Below are 12,829 nucleotides of genomic sequence, written 5' to 3'. Positions count from 1 at the left end.
CCGCGAAGTTGCCGACGGCCAGCATGGAGCCCGGCGAGCGCACGGAGGCCGGGGCCTGTGCGGCGGCGGAGGCCGGGCCCATCTTCACGCTGGAGGAGGTGGGGAAGCGGAACTCCAGCCGCGAGGCCTGGCTGGTTATCCACGGGCGCGTCTACGATGTCACCCGCTTCCTGGAGGAGGTGAGGCCGGGCGGGGCGGGGTCCCGGCCCGTCCCCTCAGGGGCCGGCAGGGGAAGGACGGGGCCTGGGGGGGCTGAGGGGAGCGGGGCGGGCCTGGGGAGGGCGTGTGGGGCTGAGAGGGAAGGGAAGGGGAGGGGGTGGGGGGGTGAGGGAGGGGAACGGGGGAGGGCGGAGGGGTGCCGTGGGGGGCAGAGACCCCGGGGCGGGGGGGGCTGCAAGGGAAGGGGGGGGGGCAGTAAGGCGAAGGGGGGGCTCCTGTGGCCCTGAGGCAGCGGGGCCTCAGCCAGCCGGCGCTGCCCGAAGGAGGGGTCCGCGAGGAGGGCCACCCGCAGGGCTCCCGCTCAGGGCAGCTCCTGGCCCTGCCACAGGTCAGGCCGGCAAAGGCCAGCTGAGTGCAAGGTTGTGCTTCTGCTCCTTTGAGTCAGCTCCTGGTTTCGTAGGAAATCTGTTCAGGCACGCTTACGTGGGAGGTGCAGCTCACCTTAAGCCACGTTACTTTGCTTCTTGTCTTGTAGGGTAAACAGTATTGGGGCTAGATCAGTGGTTTAAATTTGATGTCTCTAAGGTCACCCCAGAACTTAAAGGAGAAAGTAGTGGTGATTCAGTAGGTGAGCATCACGCTGCTGCCTTCCCAGCGGTGACCACACGCGAGTGATTTGTAAGCGGTGCAGTCTGCTGTGTGATCTCCAGTTCTCTTGGATATGGGGACAAAAATTGCTTCTAGACTCGATGCTTTTGAATTCTGTTTTTGAGAAGGTTGAGAGCAGTATCGTTAGTGTTTGGAGCTGAAAACAGAGCGGGAGGAAATGTTTAAAAATTTTTCAGAGGGCTTTAATCCCAGCTTGACAAGATACCAAACTCTCTAGCATCTACAGGGTAATGTACAAAAGTTGGTCTGAATCAGCTTTAAAAGAACATTTCACTGAAAATGTACATGTTGCTGCTTGTTGGTTTTGCTTGTCTAAATTAAACTCTGATTTTCCTGCAGGCATTTGTGATTAAAGCATGTCTGCTATGTAGTCATAACATATAATGATAAAATTACCTTGGTGAAATGTATAGGTTTATCAGATAGGAGGAGAGAATGATAACTTGGCAGCTTTTTTACAGTGACCTGACAGCTGGAGGTAGTGGCTTTCTATGTAGCTTTCGGCATTTATTTATAAAGTTAGATACAAGCTGTTTTGTTCACTGGATCCAGCATCATAATGGTTGGTTCAGAATCTGACTTGTGCTTTGAGTCTTCCCCTCAACGTTTGTTCTAAGAGAGTCTCTAAGGTATTTCAGTGAACGAATTAAGGAGTGTCTTCTACTACAGTGCCTTGAGCTGGCCTTTTCTGTAGTCAGTTCTGCACTGTTTATTGCTTTATAATGAAAAATTTTGCTTTCACAGGACCATAAATGGATCCTGTCTGCTTGCTCCTTTGCTCACCAGCGTCTGCTGTTGGTACTCCAGCCCTGTTTACAGGTGCATGTGTGTCAGGTGCAGAATCTGAAAGGCTGAATCTGCTGAGCAGCTGCTCTTCTTGCATCTTTGATACTTGAGAGAGACTCTTGGCACCCAGTATGCTGGAAAGAAAAGTATGTGGGACAGTGGGATGGTGCCTGGTGGAAGCATGGGAGTTTGGTGCTACAGAGCAGCAGTCACATGAAGACTATCAGCTGATGCTCAGCTGTTTTACAGGACAGCCCGCAAGTCTGGCTGAGGTGAGGGACCAGTTGCTCATTTATGACATGCATCTACAAAAGATGCATACTGTACTGTAGAGAGCTTATGATTGGGGTGGGAAGGAGAAGGCAGTTGCATTGAATGCAACTCTTAACTCAGGTAGCTCTGAAACGCTGGAGCTACAAGTGGGTACTCAGATTCCTGTTCCAGGGTCAGCTCACAAGTTTTCCAGAGTTTTCCAGCTGGTACGTGAGGATTTTCTGAGCAGCTGACTGCCTCCTTCTACATGCACGCCCCCTCCAATGTTTGGGCTCCCTGGCACTAGGCCAAACCTGTCATCTGTCATCTTTCAAATTCCTGAGAGAGGGCAGCGGGGTACAGATCTGTGGGCCCAGCTACCTCTGCTGATTAAATGAAATGGGCAGGGCAGCAGACACATTTTGAAGAATGCTTGTTACTCCACTAGTTTCTGAAATCTTTCATGTTTGCCTGCATCTGAAAGTCTATACAAGATCCAGGGGACATCAAAGCATCTGGCTGGAGCCAGGTTTGAAACAAACAAACAGTGTTTCTTCATGTAACAGGGAGAAGACTGGTGGAACTCCTTGCCAAATGTTGTTGTAGATGCAAGAAGGTTATGTAGATTCAGGGGAAGACCGGGAAAAGCCATTCACTGCTGGTTTCTCAATAACAAAGTGCTGTTTGTTTAGGAAGAGCCAAAACAAGCTGGAGGTTGGGACAGTACCTGCAGAAACTGTGTGCCTTGTCTTACACTTGCATCTGTGTTCCAAATACGGTCGCTACTTTCTGCTTTTCAGACTTAAGAGTTAGACAAATGTTTTCAAGATACTTACCCCACTGTGAATGACACTGTTTCAGAGCATGGACAGTGTGTAGTGGTCACAGTCTTCATCTCGGCGTTCTCTGTGTAAGACAGCATCTGGAACAGGACGCCTTCAGTATTGTAAATGAGCACAGAAGAATGCTTCGCTTCCCCCTGCAGCAAGCCAGGTTTAGCAGTGCTCTGAATGTTACCTTGGGATGATATTTCACGTTGCCCTTTCCAAGCCTTTTATCCTATTTGTGTTTCTCTGGCATGAAAAAGGTCTGCTTGGACTAGGGAAAGGAAGAAGAATAAGGCTACTGTTTTAACTGCCAGCATGGCTGACACCACGCTCTGCTATGTACACCACTCACTGACGTGGTGAAACTTGTAAACATAGATCAAGGCCTAATTTATTGGCAAAAATACACTTTATATCTGTTAGTCCGCTGTAATCAGTCGAGTGACAGGGGAACAATGTGTAGCTGATTGGAACCAGGAGTTTGTGTCTTGTTTAGAAGTTACAGTTGTCTGAAACTGTTCTGCTTTAGAGCTCTGAGTTGCTGTGGCTGCAGCTATCAGGGTTTCAGTGGGTAGTATTTCCCCTTGATCCTGTGTAGTCAGTGAAGCAGTGTCTAATTGTTGCCTTTTCTGGCCTTTGGTCACAGATTATTTGAACAGGATTGCTGAACTGCACTGGAGCATTACCTTGGAGTGATTGTGTAACCTCGAAGAAGCCTCACTGCTAAAAGATTGTCGAATTGTGCTTCATGATTCCTGCAAATGAGGTACAGCAGGTCATCCATTAGCCAGCCAACTCAAAATCTGTATGTTGTTTGAAGCGCAGATCAGTTTAAACTTCCAATTTAGTTATTTAATATGTAATAGGAGTAACAAGACATTTATCACATAGCAAAATTCTACTGAATTATAAGAATGGAACAAAATGCAAGAGATCTGCAAAGATGGCAACTGAAATTTCATGTTTCTGAGAAACTGCAATCTCTTGTACTTCGGAAAGCCTGTAAGTGCCTGAAATGAAGTGTGATTGTTTGAAATCTGAGATAGCCTTATAGTGATAGTGTAATTTTCTCCCACGTCTAGGTAACTGGACCACCAGAATACATGTTATTACTCCTAATTGCAGTAGCCTAGAAAAGCAAGCGTAGACTATTGCTAGAGCAAAAAGAGCTGGCTGCTCAGGTAGGTGTGAATTATGAGTGAGGAAGCAGAGGAAGGCAGGTGTACCTCCCTGACAGGCTCTCTGAGGTCTGGTACTCTGGTTACTGCTCACACTTAGGCCCTCACTGCATTCTTATTAAAATCTGTTGCTTTTAACTTGTGCACTTGTCTGTAATAGGCTTATTTTCACCAGCATTCTTCTGATAGAGGGATGTGGTTTATCTCCATTTTTACACATGACTAGAAGAGTTTGCAGGTAAGTGTTTCTTCAGCACACCCTTTTGTCTGTTTTCTGAGTCCATCAGATGCAGCAGCTAGCACAGCTTTGTCTTGGCATGTGCTGCTGCTTCTGACACCTGTGGCAAGCGTGACTAGAAATCTGTTTGAACCGGCTTCCAAGTGGAATAAGCCTGGGCTGTGACAACTCTAACTCGAATCGGTCAGTTGGTTTCAAGTATAGTGTTCTTCATATTCTACTACTGGCACCTTTTCTTTAAAATTACATGGTTCTAACAGAATTTACGCTCTTTCCAGGCAAGTATATAGCTAAGGTAGGGACTGTGCTTGGAAGAGCTGGTGGTTTAAGAGCATTGTCACTGAGGTGAAAGTAAAGAGGAGGGAAGTATAAGATGGTCGCTCACACCGGAGGCAGCAATTTTTCAGATTCTTAACTCCTGCTGCACCAGCAGTGAGAAGCCAATGTTGGGTACTCTTCTTTGTCTTTTCGCATTTAATTCCTGTGGACTCTAGTGTATCTGAAACCAGAACTCTGTGAGGGAGTAGGAGGAATGTCAGAGATCTGGTTTTGCTCATGCTGACTTGCTCCAGCTTTGCAGAGATGTTTTTTAGGGAAACCTGTTCTGTGTCTTGAAACAAGCTTTGAAGGATGTGCGGTTGATGAACACCATTTGTCTAGGTGTCTGCTTGTCATTGTTTTCTGGCTGGTATGGTACTGGCACATTATTATTGCACAGTAATACTCTTCCCTTTCCTAGCTTATTTCTCTGATACTGGGGGCTAAAAATGAAAGCTTTCGCATCCCTCCTCAACTTGATGATCTTGCATCTTACCTGACCCAGCAACCTAATTAGTTGTAGAGCTTAGTTGTTGCTTCTGAGCTCATTTGCAGTTTACAGTGGGTCTGTAACAGCAGTTGCCTGCCAGACGTATGCAAACGGGTATTTGGAGTTGCCTCCTGCAGTGAGTTTCAGCTTTGCGGTCTCGGAAGCCTCTGCTGTGTGCCTACGATTCTGATTTCCTGCTGCTTTTTGCTCACTCCTTATCCCTTCTAAAGGCTACACAGATATAGCTTCTTCTGAGGTCTCTTGAATAATTACAGCCTTGCTGGATGAATGCAGAAGATGGGCTATATGAGCTGCTAATTAGGGAGTGCGTCATGAAAGGCAAACTTTCTTTGCTCGCCATATTAGAGTGTCAGTGACATTTAAAGTGAGCTTGGAGTAACTATGGGGTTGTACAAGGCCCTGTGTCTGCTCTTCTTCTCTGGACCCAGTTTGGAATTTGGAGAACTTGATTGAAAGATCGCACTGAAATGATGCTTCGAGCACCTGCTGTAGCTGTGAGTATTGCGAAGCATGAGGAAGTATTGGGTTTTCTCCCCCTGGATCTCCTGACTGCAACAAGAGCAGGCTGGCCTCTCTTCTGCACCACCTGGGCCAGGGGCTCTTGAGGTGCCTTGTGGTGGTGGTGGGCTGTTGCACTTTCCCCTCCAAATGACAGGGTTCTCCCTGTAAGATTGTTTTCTCTGCCCAGTGGCATTGGTTGTATTCTTCCAGAACTGGTGCTTCAAGACTATTAATGTTGCTGTCAATGTATGCTTTATTTATTGTGTATTCCGAAGGCTCAAGTGACAAGCAGGTTCCAGTTCTATTACTGTTGCTGAGGAAGACTTATGAGTACTGGCACTCGGACCCACCTTTCTTGTTGTTTGCTTTTGTCTGTTTCTGAAAACATTTTCCAGCCATTGTTTCCTCTGGAATTACTTTTAATTTACTTTTTTTCCACAGTTTGCAACACTCTGTTTTTATGTTTTCCTGCTGGAGCTGTAGCTTTGAGAAGTTTTGTGGCAGAGTAAATGACTTCCTGTATAAATAGTCTGGGTTTACTGTTTTCTTGGGTATGACAAGGTAAGAATTGTCTGGCTGCAGTTGTGGTTGTCTAGACTAGAGAATCCTTTCAGAAATACACTATGCCAGAATGTTTTGAAGTTTTTTCTTTTGGACTGGTGTTTACAATAAAGGACAGATGTGCATGAATAGATAATTCTTTTTATTACTTGTGGATTTAGCAAGTGCATAGAAAGGCTTCAGACCCAAAGAGGTAAAGAGGAGCAAACTGTACTGTTCTTGCTTCTTTTACTTTACCATTCTTCTTGTTTGTCTCTTGTATATGCAAAGGCTGGATGCCACTGAAAGCCAATATCTGCTGCATGTTCCCTGTTAGTGCAGTGTTTTGTCTGCTCTTTTAGGGTGGATGATTAGGAAAGCAAGGTTGTCATCTTAAAATTCAGTTCTGATATTTTTCTATCTGAAATAAGATTTCTGGAGAGACATCCCTATGGAGTTCTTCTAGAAGGCTTAAAGTAAAGGGCCAGCTTTTCATCCCCTGGTTTCTGTGGATCTTTTCAAACATGCATATAAAGTAAGTAAAAGTTGGACAGTTCTGAGTAATGTGCATAGACAATCTACAGTGTCCTACTGTTGCAGCCAAGTCTTGAGGGTGTGATCTAAGGGGCGCAAAAATAATCTAAAGCATGGTCTTGCTGCAGCCTGTGTTCCTGCAACTCCCACGTGTAAAGAGAGACATGCATCCAGCTCTGTAGTGAGCTCAGTCACAGCTATCCCAGCAGATAATCGGTTCCTTTTCTTTTTTTTTTTCTTTCTTTTTTTTTTTTTTTCTTTTTTGTAGGGTGGGTTTCCTGCTAGGGTAGTCCCTGGTCAGACTCCCTCTGAGATCAAGTGAGCCTGAGGGTTGGTGTGGGAGAAATGGCAGCCAGACCTGTAGCCAGGCACAGGGAGAACAAGCAGAGTGGAGTCCCACTTGGTTTTACAGCTAAGGCAATCTAATAACTGACTGCTAACCAAACTGTGTCCTAGGACTGCGGACTTTGCCCTTCATGGCTGCTGAGAAGGCTCCACGTTGATTTTGTCACATACCTGGACAATAAAGGGATTTATTCAGAATAAAGAGCTCTGGTACGAGGATTGCAGAATTGGCTGCAGTAACTCACAGGAGTAAACAACTGGACTGTGTTTGTGTCCATACTGAGGATGTTTGGTATGAGGTGTGAGCGCCAAGTGGGAGTATTTAGACTTTTGGCAGCAAAAACAGACAAGCTGAAGGAAGAGAGGCAAGGGCAACTGTTCTGTGTCTGTGGGAAGGAAAATGATATTACAGAGAAAAACAGGTGTGTTAGTCCTTTGATGTGAAACTTTGTCTAACATCTCTTCTCCAGTTCCAGGCTTGTAGCTGTTAGAGGCATTTCAGGCAGCAGTGAGCAACTCTTGTCTTCTCAACTAGCACATTTAGTGCTTGTTGCCTGATGCTCTAGAAAACTGGGTTAGTCCCTGTGTGCGCACTGAGAAGCCTGACCACTTTATTGGTTTAACTGGATTAGCTGATAGTTTAAACTGAACTATTTGTTCACACTCACACTGTGAAGAGATTGTACTTCGCTGGCTTTGTGGTTAGTGCTTTTCATTGCTGGTCTGTTCCTGGAATTATGGTATTGACGGTGCTAGAGAAGAGCCAAGCCCATCAAGGAAAACAGAGTTGCACCAGGGTTTTTGTCGGTTCTTGCTGCTTGTCTGTGACTGCCACCAACAGAAATGCCAGTGGTGTTGTGGAGCGTCCTGTGGATTTGGTACTTCTGGTGTTGCAACTTCTGAAACTCTGAAATCAGTATATGATGTCAAACAGTATAATTTTTTGTGACACTTCCCCCCACCCCCCAGGTTTTTGAGTGGTTGTACGCTAGATTGGGTTCAGTATTGTTGGGACTATGCTAGTCATAGCTTCTTAAGCTACTAGAAAACATGATGCATTTCAGCTCAGTACTTCATTCCTCATTGCACAGCTGTGTGCAGAGAGAGGCCGTTAGCCAAATACTATTATTATTTTGTAGTATCTAAGAAGTAGAATACCCTTTCCTCTGCTGATGCCTGTAAAGGCAGTGTTGTCTTGTGCTTCACTAGCGGCGGAGGTGCCTCAGGAAAGCTCTTGAGAAAAATCATGAAGGAGAGGCTCCTCTGCAAGCAAGTCTGATTTGTGCAGTGAAGCCCTTGAAAAGTTGTGTGAGGATATCCTTTCTTTTGTGTATTTTCGTGCCCAACTCAGTTATGGAATCATGGGAGGGATAGTTTGGCTATGGGGGATAAAGCTGTGCTTCCCTGTGTATGTTGGGGGTTTGCCTCTCCAGGAGGATTTTTATTATGTTTCCAGGCTGTGCAGCACACACTATTCTCCATGGATTCCTGAAGGAGAGAATGGACAATTGAAGAATTTATTGATGATGTTGGTTTGAGGCATCTGTGATGAAGGGAATAGGTTGGAAGGAACTTCTGGTACCTTTTCTATATCTAGCCCTTTGCTCACCTGAAGTCTTCTCTTCCAGCATCCAGGTGGAGAAGAGGTTTTGCTTGAACAAGCTGGTAGAGATGCCACAGAGAGCTTTGAAGATGTTGGGCATTCCACAGATGCCAGGGAAATGCTCAAGCAGTACTACATAGGGGAGATCCATCCGGTAAGGACTGGCTGGCTGTGACAGCCTCTTTCAGAGCTGGAATGAGTCTGTGTAAAAGTGTGACTCTCCTTTGTGTAACCCACTACACACATACACGAAGATGTGTCTTGTGAAATAAGTAACTAGTTAAGGGTTTTAGGCAGTCTCTGTGTTGTCTGGGATTTCTGTTGAGGGAACAAAACCAAATTAGTTTTGTCTTTCCACCATTCAGAACAGATTTCTCACTACAATTAAATCCGGGGCACTTAAAGAAGCTAAGCTAATCGGCTCTCACCTTCGCTTTGCCTTGCAATTTAGAGTTCAGGAGGGTGAGAGATCACGGCACGGCACAAACACCAGCTTCCTGCCTGCTACAGAGGCTGTGTGCCTTTGGGTGCTGAAGGATCGACTCCTTTGAAAACCAAGTCTAGGCAATTACCCCTATGATGAGGACTGTGCACACGTCCCTCATAAAGACTGCACATTTCTCTTGAAGTCAGTGCTTATCTTTTTTCTTCTTTTTTTTTCCGCCTTGACAGCACGATCGTAAAAAAGAAGGTTCTAAGGTAAGCTGTTGGTGTTTTACTTTTCTGTTTTAATTTAATGCTATGGAAACAATATTATGCTCACAAAATGAATAACGGAGTTGTCACATGCCTTTTTTTTTTTTTTTTTTTTTTTTTTTGGCACACAGACACCCCCCCACCCCCTGTGGGGGTTGTGGCTTTATGTTTACACAAACTACAGTAATGAATGAATCTTCCAAGCAAATTATACCTCTTGTTTTTGTTCTGAACCTCAGCAGTCACCTTAGTGTGAAATTGGAAGTGGTTTTTTATGCCCTCTCTCCTCTGACATCAGCAATGTTATTTCCACACCTTGAGCCACAGACCGTTTTTTTGCACTACTCACGATGTTCTGACCACTGAACTGTTAGTGTTGTTACATTCAAACCAGGAGACAGGCACAGCCACCGTAGGGTTGGCTGTAAAACAAGAATTCTCTGTTAACTGCCCTGGTAATCATTGGTATTGCTTAAAACTCAGGTACTCCTGGGTTAGAACAGGGCATAGTGTTGCAAAAATGCTTTTGAAATGGATGGGGAGAGGGAAATGGTAATAAATAGAATCCCATCTGAGAGGTAAACATGTGCTTGCAGCTGGCTTCTCTTCTGACTTGGCTTGAAGGCTCGGACCAGGCACAGCTCTGCCTTCAACAACACTTTCATTAGATGTTGTTCAAAGCAGGGCCACTTGCAGAGCAGCAGGAACCAAGAAGGAAGCTGTCAACAGAGAGAGCGGCAACTGAAGCCCTTGGGAGCGTTTGCTCGCTGTAGTCAGCCATAGAAAGAATAACCCAGGCTGGGTAAAGCCAGTGCTTAGTTATAACACGGGGCCGCATGATTATGCATATATTCACCTTAAAATGTGTTTAGTTCAGCTCCGTTGCATAATCGCATATCTAAAATGTGCATAGAAATGAGTAGTAATCAAAGTAACTCCCTTGGATATGAGTTAAATATTTTTTGAAATATTTTTCTCTTCTGAGGAGGAATTCCAGAGTTGTGTACAGCTAAGGTCTTTCTCCAGTGTACAACAGCAGCTTTAAAATTATACTTCGGCCTGCTTTTAAAATAGCAGGAAGAGATAGAAGTCAGTAATGTAACAATAAATAGGAGGGACCCACAAAATAAAAAGTCATACATGTATACTCTTGTGATGCAGCTCAGAGGTAGCCCCCCACGGATAAGTGTTGGTGTTTAGCATCCACTGGATGTATTACGACAGAAAAGCAAGCACTAAGGCTCTCAAGAAATGGAGATAATTCTCTTTAGGATGGGCAGGAAAGGTGATTTTGGGTTGGTAGGCGTTGATTAAACTGGAGAGCTGCAGCAGCCACCAAGGAAGAGGCTGTAGAGCTGATGAAAGGCGAAAGGGGAATTTCAACTGACTGGAAAAAGTATTTAAATGTGCAGCTTTATGAAAGGAGAACTATAAAGTTTGGAAACAGGTTGCATGCAAGGGAAGAGTTGAAGAGCGTGCTGTGGCTGTATGTTTCAGTGGTCAGGCAGCAGGATGGCAAATGGGGACGTGGGCAGGGGTTTAGGGAGGGGGTGACAGTGCTAGGATTATCTGTATTGGAGCGCAGGTTATCATCCATTGCGTAAAAAGGAACAGACTGCTTTCCGAGGTAATGAGCAAGATTTTTTTTTTTTTTTTTTTTTTGAGAGGGGTGCAAGTTCTAGTGTGAAGTTGATGACTGGGTGGGAGGGATTGGGTTAATGGAAAGAATGTGGAGGTGAGGACAATGGCAAACATCCCCAGAAGCACCTGCACCTGTGACAGAGGGTGTTTGGCAGAGGAGGGATGGTTTATTTTTTCTCCATGTTCGTAATCACGTGTTCAGTCTTGTAGTCTTATAAGCATGTGTTTAATATTTCTTTTTTCCCCCTGCTAACTCCCTCTTTCCTCCTTCAGAATCCAAGTATGACATCCTCAGGCCAAGCAAGGTATAGTATCTTCTTATAGTAAGAGTAAGAAATGGAGGGGTTAGGACTCCCTGTTTGTAGAACTGCGTGTTAACTCCAATAGGCAGGAAAAAAAGCCCAGGGATATCACTGCACGCTCCTTCCAGCAATAGTCCAGATGTAACTTGCCGAACTGCAGCTCACAGAGTTAGCTGCCAGGGCACGCACCTCCCTTGTCGGATGTGGAGACACAGCCGGTGGCACCAAGTCCCCTGCTCACTGGGCAGCACAGGCATCCTGGTACTGTGCAGCGCAGATTCTTGTGCGTTCGTGTTGCGTGGCTGTGGCTGCAGTCCCTTTGCACTGCAGTGTTTGTTTGCGTGGTAGCTGCAGGTCTTGGGGTGACACAACACAGTCGTGTGGTTTTTTTTGGAGGATCTTTACCATGAGCAGCCCCATTTAGTTGAAAATCCTTACAACCAGAACAGGGCCCTAGTCTTTTGTAGCTGATGCAGAACTTTTTTTGCTAAGGAGGCTGCGGAAGGTGAGCCTGTGGCCTCTGGTTTATGAGTGAGGAAGATTTATTGTGGGATAGCTGTAGCAATTTCCATCCTTGAGTCAACTCAGCTGTTTGTATAGCACAAATTACAGTCTGACTTTTTTAAGGAAAAAAAAACCCAACCCGCAACCCAACAACCAACAAAATAAACCCCAAATTGGTTTCTGTATGTGCCAGGCTGGAAAATTCAGCAATCCAGCAGCTGTTTTTTAAGCCACCAAGCGGCTCTTGCAGCGCAGGGGCCTCAGAGGGGCCGGGCAGAGTGCTGGGTGCAGGGACTGTCGGTGCTGCCCAGCCCGGCGAGCCGAGACCCCGGCAGCTGGTCTGCTAGCAGCTGGAGACAGGCCCCAAGAGCTCCCTGGATGAAAACAGACGTGTAATAAGTGATGAACATCTTGAATGAATTATTAACTTGATACTTTCTTCTGGTTTATGTTGTGTTGTATTGTTTGTGTTGTGTTTTTGTTTTCTCCCTATAGTTTCTGGTCAACGTGGCTAATTCCCATCTTTGGAGCACTGGTCATAGGTTTAATGTATCGCTATTACATGTTGGATGGGAGAACCTCTTGAACTGACCTTGCTGGGACCTCAGAAAGCCTGAAAGAGAGGGTGTGAGAGAGAGCGCATGCATGCAACACGTGGAGTTCTGCTTCCCTTAACCTTTTCTGCCTTGCTTTTAGCTTTGAGCCTGTCAAGTGATGTTGATATCCATGGGACCAAGCTAATACCAAACGCTCTCTATCCTAACTCTGGGACCCGCAGACCTGTCATGCTTTCCTCTTGCGGTCGTGGGGCAAGTGCAACTTCCCAGCATTCTCTTATGTGTGTGTGTGGTCCCCTTCGTGTGTGCGTGTTCGTGCGTGCGCTCTCTCTCGCTCTCTCTCTTGCTCTCTCTCTCACTCGCTCTCTGAAGTAAATCACAGACAACCTTTTTTCTTTCAATGCCTTTTCGTTAAGCCAGACAACGTGAAACAGCTGCTAGTGAGCCTGTGGATTTGACTCAGTCCTTCACGTAGCATTGTCAGAAATAAACTGCAAATTGTCTACAGTCCTTTCCAGAAAAGATATCGGGAGATTTGGTTCCACAGTAACTTTCCCAGTGCATGCAGGCAACACTAATTGGAGCAGCCAGAAATTGTTAGCTTTGCTACCTCTTTCTGTACATGTCTGTTTTTAACGGTTAAACAAATATAAGTATTTTAAAAGCGA

At 45.6% G+C, this 12,829-nt stretch overlaps 1 protein-coding gene across 1 annotated transcript; it reads left to right on the top strand.

Moving 5' to 3' along the window:
- Positions 1-23: 23 nt before the first annotated feature.
- On the top strand, positions 24-12,829 carry LOC101920000 (cytochrome b5). Its single transcript, XM_055818750.1, has 5 exons — positions 24-179; positions 8,487-8,615; positions 9,134-9,160; positions 11,072-11,103; positions 12,100-12,829. Exons 1-5 carry the CDS (start codon positions 24-26, stop codon positions 12,188-12,190), a joined length of 435 nt encoding a protein of 144 aa, XP_055674725.1. The 3' UTR covers positions 12,191-12,829.

Source organism: Falco peregrinus, chromosome 14, assembly GCF_023634155.1.
Source record: "Falco peregrinus isolate bFalPer1 chromosome 14, bFalPer1.pri, whole genome shotgun sequence".
In the NCBI taxonomy this organism is placed as follows: Eukaryota; Metazoa; Chordata; class Aves; order Falconiformes; family Falconidae; genus Falco; species Falco peregrinus.
The sequence above is the reverse complement of the archived record's forward strand: the minus strand, read 5'-3'. Positions and strand labels throughout refer to the sequence as shown.

Coding starts and splice junctions, on each gene's coding strand:
- LOC101920000 (XM_055818750.1), top strand. CDS start 24: ATGGAGCCCGGCGAGCGCACGGAGGCCGGGGCCTGTGCGGCGGCGGAG. Junction 9,161..11,071: donor GTAAAAAAGAAGGTTCTAAG/GTAAGCTGTTGG, acceptor TTCCTCCTTCAG/AATCCAAGTATGACATCCTC. Junction 11,104..12,099: donor ACATCCTCAGGCCAAGCAAG/GTATAGTATCTT, acceptor TTCTCCCTATAG/TTTCTGGTCAACGTGGCTAA.